Genomic DNA, 11257 nt, shown 5'->3' on the forward strand with positions numbered 1-11257 from the left:
AGCAAATGACGGAGGGCGGCGACGAGGACGTCGGTATTTATATTAAGATGGAGAGGGTTGTTACTACCGTTGGTTTATAATCGAACGGTCAGGACACGAGACCGTTGGATAGTAGACGTAGAATAAAAATGGTAGGATAATTAAACTAAAAAAAAAAATTCCCTAACTATTTTTATTTCTAAGTGCACCTAAGTGTAAACTTAAAAATAAAAAATAAAAAATTAGACCTGGAGGACCTAAATTTGATTGCATGATGCATTTATTTTTAATATAAAAAGTTTAACGAATAATTAAAAAAAAGGAATATTTTGAAGGTTTTCCACGATGAACTGATAAAAATGTGCCGCGAAAAATAAAGCATATAAAAAATGGCTACAATTTACAAGTCTAGTAGACCGGATCATTTTATTAGCTTTAATTCATCATCAAATATAATGTGATATATGAGAAGAAAGAGGAGATATGGTGACAAATTAAATATACTTGGCTAAAGAATAGATCAGCTTATGCACAATAAGAAAATGGAGGAGGTAGCACGGTTTTGGAAGCTTATACTACAAATGGGCACAACAAGAGCTTTTGAAGACCGAAAGCTCTATAACGAAACTAGCCATGGTATGAATGCAGACTTACTAAGGTTAAGATTCAATGGAGTCAAAGAGGATGGAAAGGGTGGCGGTGTGGACCCAACATTTACATCCACATATACAGCATATATATAAGCACATTTATAGCACATACACATACATGTGCGTGTAAATGAAAACATAGCCATGGTAGTAGAGAGATAATGCAGCAAAGAGAGCCAACGAAGGAGGTGCATAGATAGGCCTTTACGATTGTGGCAGACGAGACATAAGATTAATGATCCAGGAGAGAAGATTATAGGTGATAAAAGAGAAAAAGTTGGAGCATGATGTGAAGTTGGAGAAGACGAGCTCGAGAGCAAGCTAGGTGCAAATGACAACGATGATGAAATCGACGTCACATTTTTGAGATTAGACGATAATAAGATAAGATACCGCTAAAATAATGCATAGTGAAAATAGAGAGATGACGAGAGAAAAGAGAAAAAAGATGACAACCTCCTAGAGAAGGGAGGGGTAAAACCGTCGAGGCATACCAACGGCTATCTTTTAACATACTAAGATGATGAGATTTATTGATATTCAATATCTCCGATTGCAAAAGATTCTTCACCGAGTCCAACCAAAAGGAAGATAACAAAATTATTAAGCCCATAAAAAAGTTACAACAAATCCTTTGACATTCAACAGTCCAGTAAGAATAAGAATAGATCATTTGATTTAGTGAATTAAGTACAAGCACAACTCTAAATTTTATTTCCAAAAATTAGAGCAAATAAGGTGAATAACCAATGAGAATAAATCAGTTTAGAAAAAAAAGGTCATGTGTGTTATAAATCCTTCTTCTTTTTTTTAAAAAAAAATATTGGTGTGTATTTCTTTAGAAACTTAGTTTCCTATGGATGCCTCTCAAAATAAAAATAAATGAACCACATTTTAAAAACTAGAAGGTGTTCTTGTTTTGCTAGTTATCCATCAATACAAAATTTAGAATTATATACACAAAAATGAAAGAATTTTCAAGAACATACATACCAAGAAATAATCAAAAGTCAAACTTAAGAATATTTAGTACAAATATCTTTTAAAAATATTCTAATTATCCGTAAGAGATTATACCGTCTAATTATATTCTAGTATAGTGCATAATAATTATACTAGATTAGACATAGAACTGAAATGATACTTTGATAAATGACTAAACTATATTATAATAAATGGGCGAGGAAAAAGAGAGAGAAGAGAGAAAGAAAACAAAAATATAAACATAAAAATATTAAATTAAGTAACTGTTTATCTATTACATTAGTACAAGAAGGTTTAAACTAAAATATGTCTATTCCAATTTGATAAGTGATTAGTAATTTGTCTTCAACTTAAGATCTTTTGCAAATTACACAGCAGATAGCTTTTATATCCAACTGAGGTCAATCCATTGGCACATCTCTTATGCACACATTGGACCACCAATAGCTTTTATATTCCTGGAAAAGAAACACCTTCTCAGCTCAAGGGATGGCAGTGGTGGTACCACCATGGGTCTACCACTTAGGTGGTTGCTTACTTCAACTAATTAATTCATCTCTAAAGAGATTTCTTTTTATTTTAATTTAAGAAAAGGTGCAGAATTCTAGATATAGATCTTAAATGTAGATTAAAGCTGCTAACATATTTATTTGAAACAGATATAAGACTAATTATATACTAAATGGTCAAATTTATACCTCTTCTTTTTAATAGAGATGAGTAGTATATTTAATTTTTTTATATTTAATTAGTTTGACAATAATGCTGATCAAAATTGAGCGAAAACTCATTGTTCAAGATCTATGCCCGTATACACAGTGAAAAAAGAACTGTAATTAAAACATGTTTGGATTTACGTTAGAACATAATTATATTTCATGTTCTAACCTTCTCTACCACCTCTCATGTCCATTAAGGATCTCCTCTCTCCTCTTGTTAGATATATATATATATATATATGTTAGTCTCAATGGTTTCTTTGTTAATCGAACGGAATTGGAGGAAAGAAAGAAATAGAAAGGAAAAGGTAACCGGGAAAGAGGTATATTTATATATATTAGTATATAAATATACACATATATATATATATATATATATATATATATATATATATATATCATATATATATGGTAAAGAGAGAAAGGAGAGAGAGAGAGAGAGAAAGAGGAGAGAGGAGAGGAGGGCATATGACGAGTCCTTCTCTTCGTCCGATGCCGACTCTTAGATCTTAGATAGAGAAAGAGGATTCCTTCGATCTCTAGACGAAGCGTCTCAGATTGGAAGGTAAGCCCCGCCTCCTTTTATTTACCTCGATTCGCGAGCTGTTGGATTCCAAATTTTGTTCTTTGGCAATCTTATCGGCGCTTCGAGAATTGGGCTTTGCTCTGGTCGATCTGAGAAGGATCGAAAGAGGTTCTTTGATTGGTTTCAGATGAGCCCATTTCGTATATATGGTTTTCTTTTTTCCTTCTCTGGATTGTAGCTGATTTGTGTGGTTTGCGAACGGATTCTATCGGGTTCTTTTGCTCTTTCCCTCTGATAGATCTTGTGATGCATGCGATGATAAAAAAAATCGAATTTTGTTTCGTGGGTCTTGGTTCTTCAATGTGATTTTGTTCTTTTAGATTGGATCTGATGGATATCAGTGCCAATTGTGCTGATTTATTCAAAAGGATAAGTGGATTTGGTTTGCTTTCTTTGTTATCATTTGAATTCTGTTACTGGATTGCTGTGTTGATGGTGAAGTTAATTTCGGCATTGCAGAAAAGAGAATGGAGTCCGATAATGGCAAGCTCTTTATTGGGGGAATTTCCTGGGAAACCAATGAAGACCGACTGCGGGAGTACTTTGGAAGCTTTGGGGAGGTGATGGAAGCTGTAATCATGAAAGATCGAAGCACTGGGCGAGCCCGTGGTTTTGGTTTCATTGTATTTGCTGATCCAACTGTTGCAGAGAGAGTAGTTGTCGAGAAGCACATGATTGACGGGCGCTTGGTAATTGGTTTGCCTTTTTCTTACTGATATATCTGGCTGTTATAACATATTGCTAGATTTGTGCTTCCATCTGTCTTAAGCATTATTGAACATATGATCCATCAAAAAGTTGCAATTGTAAAAGAATTCTGAATATTGAATGGTTATTTGGGAAAAAAATCAACTCACTGGTTGATTAATTTCTCAGGTGGAGGCTAAGAAAGCTGTTCCTAGGGATGGCCAACACACCCTTAACAAGAACACCAGTAGTAACCATGGTTCTCCTAGTCCTGGCCGAACCAGAAAGATATTTGTGGGAGGCCTGGCATCTACTGTAACAGAAGCCGACTTCAAGAAGTACTTCGATCAGTTTGGTACTATCATTGATGTTGTTGTGATGTATGATCACAATACACAGAGACCGAGGGGCTTTGGTTTTATCACGTATGATTCAGAGGATGCTGTAGATAAGGCTTTGCTTAAGACTTTCCATGAGCTGAATGGTAAGATGGTTGAGGTCAAGAGGGCTGTTCCGAAGGAAATGTCCCCTGGACCCAACATGCGGTCACCTATCGGGGAACATAACAGTCCATATGCTAGGTTCAATAGCTTTCTTAATGGATACACTCAAGGGTACACTCCAAGCCCTATAGGTGGCTATGGAACAAGGGTGGATGGCAGATTTGGGCTGCTAGCTGGTGGACGTAATGGTTACCCTCCTGTTGGTCTAAACTATGGAAATGGTACGAATTTTGAGCCTGGGGTGAACCACAGCTTTGGCGGAACTTCAACTTTCAGTAATAGCCTCTCTTACGGACGGCAACAGAGCCCGTATTACAATGGGAGTTCAAGTAGATATAATACTAATACTGGCTATGGTGGGGTTAATGACAATGCTGGTTCCGTATTTAGTTCATTAGCTCGTAATATATGGGGCAATGGTAGTCTTAACTATGCTACCAACATTGCAAGTTCTAATGCCTTCATGCCATCTGGAAGTGGAAGCCTAGGTGTATTTGGTAATGAAATTGTGAACTGGGGAGGTCTTTCTTCTCCTAGTTCTGCTCATGGCATGGGCAGTGGTTCAGGCTATGCTAGCAGGTATCTGGGTAATGACCCTGAGAATAAAAACTTTGGTCTGCATGCCAATAGTTATGGAAGGAACAGTGGGGTTAGTACTGTGAATACTTCTTTTACTGTATCTAGAAATGTAAATGAAGGAAACTATGCAGATTCATTTGGTAGTAACTCAATATATGGCCACACGGCGTGGAAATCTGCCTCTTCTGAGCTTGATGGGCCATTTTCTTATGGGCTGGGCAATGCAGATTCAGATCTCATACCAAATGGTTCAGAAAGTTATCTTGCGCGCTATAATGCTACTAATAGCCAAGCAAACGGGGGTAAGAGGTTCCTTCAACTTTAAAGAATGGCCTTTTTTTTTTTTATATTGTTCTTTTTGTTATGAGCCAGTATTTACATCATAAGCAAAGCATTGTAATATGTCTGACTATCTGTAACCTGTGATGTTAACTTGTCAACTATGCATAATGATACAGGTGACAGACTTCTTTCCATAGTTTAGTTACTCAATACGATATCTTTCTTCTATTGAATGAACGTCTCAGATTCTCAGTATCATTTTAAACTGAATAGTAACAGAAGATTTGAAATTCATTTCTTATGAGACTGTTTTTGTTAATCAAATGATGGATGTTTACTACTTTAGTTTAGATATAGGTATCTATTTATGTACAACTGCTTCTTGGTTAAAGTTCTTGTTTCCTTTTGTCTCTTTTCCTCCATTATATATGGTTCCCTGTTTGTATACCTTTCACCGTGGATATTGGGGTTATTCTTTTTTGTTATATCTTTTGACTTATGTTGCAGATCAGCCCAGTTTTCATGGGTAAAGTTAAATCTTGAAAGAAAGCTGATATTGATTGTGGAAAAAACATAGATTTTTAGGATATACGCTATTTCGTATAAATCATGACATTTTCTGGTGAGGGACTATTGTTATAACTAGCATAATGAAGGAGTAGAAGTTGATCTACAAGTGACACTTAGTATTTTAAACAGATTGTTGGTCAATTAGTTGTTGGACTAGATGTTTGAAAAGGCTCCATTACATGTTGAATGGTAGCTGAGGCATTCAAACATGTGCTATATGAAGTCAGGGTATAAGAAACAAAATCCCCTAAAATGTTAAAAGAGAAATAGCTTTTGAACAACTATCGTACTGTCTATTTCTTGTTTTGATTTATATTTACCAGAACAGGATTTTAAAATTTAAATGGCTGAAAAGATTGATTATTAATCAGTTGATAGAATTTTCATTGGATTTAAGAGATACACTTCCAGAAAAAGAATCTGAAAAAAATGATGCAGTGAATAGCTGATTTTAGTAATCTTTAGCCTTGTCATAATGTAGTCGATCATTTGACTAATTTATTTCTACTCTTAATGTAGTGGACCTTAATAAGATCATCATTTGGTTTTTATAGTTTTGATAGGTGACTTGGATTCAATGGCATTGCAGTTGATAACTTTACAAACAAACATTAAAACAATGACAAGGCCTTTAGTCCAAACCAGTTGGGGTCAGCTTTTATAGACAAACACCCCAACTATTTGGGGTTGGCCTTTAGAAATAAATGTATAACTGGTTTTAATTATTCTTAAAAGTTGGAACTAGCAGTTTAAATTCTAATAATATTCAAGTGTCCTTTCAAGCCTGTTGAGTATGGATTTGTTCTGATGACTCATCAATGTACTTCCTTGGAGATTCATATTCAAACATTGCCCTTTTACCTTTTTGTAGTTAAATTTTCTTTATCTAAAATAAATTTGGAAGATTTTGTCCTATTAGTATGTTCTTGAAATCAGTCCCTAATTTATGACTCCCTATTCCAAGGATTGTGTTCCTCATGCCTCTTACTGACCAATAACCAGCCTCAAACTATATCCAGAGCGTAGTGGCAAACATTGGCACGTCAAATTTAGTCTGCAATGAACCACACATTTCATTACATGGTGGAGTTTTCATACAAGCACGTTTATAATATATAAATGACTACATTTATGAAATAAAATGAAAGATAATGTTTAGCAAGAATGATTTGGAAGTACTACCAAAAATAATCAAAAGAAGAGCCTATGCCAAATGACTTGTAGTATGTCCAATAAAATTCTTCCTGATGAAATCCACCATCACTTCTGCTCTATGCTTCTTATGTGAATAGCAACACCAAAAATAGTTTGGCATGATGTTAAATATTGAATTGCATGCGACAGCCACAAAAACCAGAAACAGTCGACGAAGTTATACTGAACCAATACATCCTGCTTTGATTCTTTTAATAGGGCATGCTATGGTTGATAGATACATTTGACTTATAAATGTATCAATAGATAGTGGCTGATGTTACATGTACCAGCCATTTTTTTTTTTGCCTTAGGTTTCAAAACAATCTCTCCTCTTATCTAATCTTGTGAGATACTATAGGTTTGTATGTGAACCATCTCGATGAACTGAACTTATTTGAATTTATTATGTCTTAATTCGTCTTTTTATTGTTTAACCTCAAATTTAAAATGTTTATCAGATCAAGTGGTTCCTTTCTTTAGTCGACTTCTCCTTCTAGTAATTGTTCTGTTGGATTTCATTTTTTGGTTCTTTAGATATGTCCTAGACATTGAAGCCCAAGCACCATTCTGATGGGAAATGGTCAGTTGTTCTTTATTTTCCATGTAACTTATATCTGCTTAGAAAAGGCTTAAATGATGATGAAATAGAATTAAGACTACCCCTTCTATGGAGCACATTCCAGGAGTAGATTGTTCTTGACTTCTTAATTTCTGTCATATGATTCTTGTGTTTTGTCCTCAATTTATACTTTTTTCTAGTTAAATCCTTTGTTTTGTAATTTCGTTTGGAACACCGAAACTTTAAAGGTGCTCCTGAGACCAAATTATTCTTGTCCAGACAACACCATAGTGATACGCATCATACTGCCACAAATATGTTATTTCGTGCTAAGATGACATGGTTTGTAAGTAATCCTTCAATACTGTCATTAAGGCAGGCATATCCCTGTGTTACTGTATCATACACATTCTGTTAGGTTGCAGTTACTGATGCAAGAAAATTATGATGGATCAGCGTACCATGGACCATCTTCATCATCATTGTCAATTTGTCACCATTGACTAACCTTTTACCAATAATAGATGAAAGGGCCCCAAGAACACTTGTAGGTTACTAAGAGCAATTGGCCACTGGAAAGAAACCATCTAGATGCTAGAGGACCCCATAATTTTGGTAGCTTCCGACCTTTAGCTGTCCTATAAGAACACTATTAGGCTTTGAGAATATGTATCAATGGATTGCTGCAAGACCCTTCTGCGACTGCATTGGCAATGTTTTGTCCAGGAAGCATTTATAGAAATATATCAAGATTGCATTGGCAAATTTTGTACGTTATATTTGATTGTATGGTGATGAAATGAAGATTTTATATAAGTATCTCGAGACTCGAGATCTCATCTTGTATTTACGGATTAGTGTTTTATCTTTTGTTCAAAGTGTCTATAAAAGGTATGAGATGTCTTATACTCAGTCTTCTTCTTTGCTTGCTCAGGTCTTGCTGCCAACGAAATCGTTCTTTCATTACAGGGTTCATGATATGCGAAGAATCCAGTGAATGAGGTGCATAATTGCAAAGGTCAGATACCGCATTATAAGTACAGTTCAGTTGATTGTTTAGAGCTAACCAGGCAGATGGTATAAAATTTAAAAAAAAAAAAAAATCTTACATATGCAATTTTGTGTAACGTTTGAGAATCTTTAGGTTCACCTTTTCTTACTGAATTTGGGTTTTGTCTATTGGGTTTTGATTGAGATGTGAAATCAGATTGCGGGATATATTCAGAGGTCCTTCCGATGTATGTCGGCAGTACGCCATATAGACTGACTCTTTTTATACATAAAACTGCTAGATATCTAGCATTATGCTCGCTAGTCGCTACTATCAGGAGGTTCATGTTTCTCTTTTTATTGTTTTACTGCTATGTACAAGAGATGATGATTTATTAGTGAAACTTCCAGGGGATGCCTTCTTTGGTCCTCAAGAACAATTTTACCAATCAATTCTAATTCATTTCTAGACTATGTTTATTTCTCTAAATTGCCTAAATTATGGCTGCATTCTGCATTCCCATTTCATATTCTTATTGAATATTTATAAGGGCTTCCCCACCCTGCAAAATAAAAAAGAAAGAAAGAGAAAAAAAATAAATAAAAATAAAAGGAAAAGAGAAAAAGAGGGGGTTAACTTTGTATGCTGTCACTAACACCTGTACATTCTGATTCCATTATATTTCCTAATCCTTTCCTTTTGTTAATTAACTCACTTGTCTAGCTGTATGATGCATGATTTCATGTGGTGACATTCTCTCTCCATGGCCTTTTGCTTACATAAAGCAGAGGAAGGGAATTGAAATCCTATCAAAAGGGCCACTCCTGCAAATCCCATGTCTTCTCTTTTGCTGCTCTCTTCTTAGTCACTTGTGTGGAATAAGAATGAATGGAATATGAATAAGGCTTATTCTGAGATAAGCCTCTTTATGCTAGTATAGTAAGTAAATAATTATTTATCTCAATACTAGAATAGTAGTATCTATTCCTCTCTCTCTCCTCTCATTTTATACCTCTAAATTGTTATAATATCAAGCAAGAATTACTAATTTTCCCTTGAGGAATTCCACTCAGATTTATTTTAATGTCAGTACTTCTCTATTTAGGTTTAAAATCTCACCAATTTTTAATACAATTTTATTATTCTTTTTTGTTTTCATATTAAGGATTCTTTTTGCAGGTATACCCCTCAAAAGCTCCTCCATATTTGTGTTTATGCCCTTCTCAATTTCATATTTACACACGTACCCTTAAAAACCATTGCTTTTGCATGGGTCCTCTAGAATAGTTACTTTTTTAATTTAGTAGATGGAATTACAAAGATGCTCCTAATTGAGAGTAATGTATACAACAAAAATTTAAGGGCATTTTTGTATTTTCACCCTGAAATGGATTAAAAAAGAAAAACATATAAAACCCAAGAAGTATTTTTAAGATATACATATAAATATCAAGTTTAGAGTAGTGTATACATAAATACATGCAACAAAAAAAAAAATCCAGAAAAAAAAAAAGAAACTTTATCTCGCCAAATTTAGTCAAACATCATCCACAATATCCTGAGTTTTTTTTCACTATTCTAAGTTAAGCATATAGCAAATATTTTGTTCTTGTAGATTAGATAATTTTATTTTGATTGATTTATGCTCGCGAGCGAGGAATGCTTGTAAGATGATTTGTACATGCGTATAATAATCAACGTCTTAGTTAGTAATTTTATTGAATATAAATCACTTTCTCAGTGATTTCTCTATTAAAGTTTTAATTCACTAATGGTACTAAAAATTACAAAATTGCTATCTCCGGCAGCGATTCCTTGAGGGGTATGTAAATAAGTTCATAACTCATCTAGCAGCCAGGTATAATATTAAATGTTGTGTGTAGACTTAAATAATTAAAAAATAAAATAACTCCTGGATCACTGTCCAGCTACTAAGCATGACATGCACAAGCTTTTAGTTCAGTAGATGAAAGAGTTTTTGACCAAACTAGCCCTCTTCCAAAACTTTTTTTTTACCAAAATAGACTATTATCAAACTTATTTATCAAATGAGATTTAATTTACTGAAGCCCCAATTCACCGTTTTTATCTGGTCTTTAAACGCTAATTTGTTCAGTGTTTTATGTATATAAATCACTTTAACTTAGTTTTTCATCAATTTAGGAAACAAATTTATTTGACGATAAAAATATTGAACTGATTAAAAACGCTGATTAATTCAGCGTTTATATTATAGCTAAGGTGAATTAGACCCCATTTGATAAATAAATTTACGGGTAGTCTATCTCGGTAAATTTAAAAAACGAGGCTATTTTGGTTAAAAAATATCTTGCAATAAAAATACTGAACTGATTAAAAATGCTGATCAGTTCAGCGTTTTTATTATGGCTACTGTGAATTAGACCCCATTTGATAAATAAATTTAACGGTAGTCTATCTCGGTAAGAAATTAAAAAAATGAGGTTATTTTGGTCAAAAACTCTAGAGGAAATGTGCTTCCTGTTATCACTTCACATACTAGTTGAAGAACTCTGTCATATAAAACAGTCTGAGTTAAGAGGATAATGTAAACACACATATAGGAAATTGCAATGGATATAAAACAACAATATATAACAAACTGTTTCACTCTGCAACTCTTAACAATGAATTTGAATTCTCCAACTGGAAGAAACTCACCCAAATCATCAAGCAAGATGACCATGAAAATTTTCCAAACTCTTATATATTGACACTCTTATAATCCTAAATATCCTGAAAGAATTGACAAGCTTTTCATGATCAGTCAGCAACATGACAAAGCTAATGCATATCTAAAATGAAATGCAGGACAACAACATTAAAAAAGAAACAGAAGATATTGTATATATCATGAGAGTTCATTAAAGCAAAGTGATGCAACAGCCAGACATACAATAGCTGGTATGTGGAATACTCAAATACCCTCTCATCAAAAAAAAATCAAAAGAGA

The 11257-nt window shown here is 34.0% G+C and overlaps 1 protein-coding gene across 2 annotated transcripts; it reads left to right on the forward strand.

The window, feature by feature from the left end:
* Window positions 1-2762: 2762 nt before the first annotated feature.
* Window positions 2763-8740, forward strand: LOC140774484 (uncharacterized). Of its 2 annotated transcripts, XM_073117496.1 has the most exons (5): window positions 2763-2897; window positions 3378-3607; window positions 3795-4989; window positions 8230-8313; window positions 8503-8740. In XM_073117496.1, exons 2-4 carry the CDS (start codon window positions 3386-3388, stop codon window positions 8271-8273), a joined length of 1461 nt encoding a protein of 486 aa, XP_072973597.1. In that variant the 5' UTR covers window positions 2763-2897; window positions 3378-3385; the 3' UTR covers window positions 8274-8313; window positions 8503-8740. The 2 variants fall into 2 exon arrangements, with proteins under 2 accessions (XP_072973597.1, XP_072973596.1); XM_073117495.1 differs by lacking the exon at window positions 8503-8740 and having other exon boundaries at window positions 8230-8474.
* Window positions 8741-11257: the final 2517 nt, after the last annotated feature.

The sequence above is a fragment of the Typha angustifolia genome, chromosome 13 (genome assembly GCF_048772165.1).
Source record: "Typha angustifolia cultivar Huaian chromosome 13, ASM4877216v1, whole genome shotgun sequence".
Classification (NCBI taxonomy): domain Eukaryota; kingdom Viridiplantae; phylum Streptophyta; class Magnoliopsida; order Poales; family Typhaceae; genus Typha; species Typha angustifolia.

Bases quoted from the DNA above. Each gene is read 5' to 3' on its own strand.
- LOC140774484 (XM_073117496.1), top strand. From the start codon at position 3,386: ATGGAGTCCGATAATGGCAAGCTCTTTATTGGGGGAATTTCCTGGGAA. The intron at 3,608-3,794 runs GTAATTGGTTTG...TTAATTTCTCAG, and splicing joins ACATGATTGACGGGCGCTTG to GTGGAGGCTAAGAAAGCTGT. The intron at 4,990-8,229 runs GTAAGAGGTTCC...TTGCTTGCTCAG, and splicing joins TAATAGCCAAGCAAACGGGG to GTCTTGCTGCCAACGAAATC.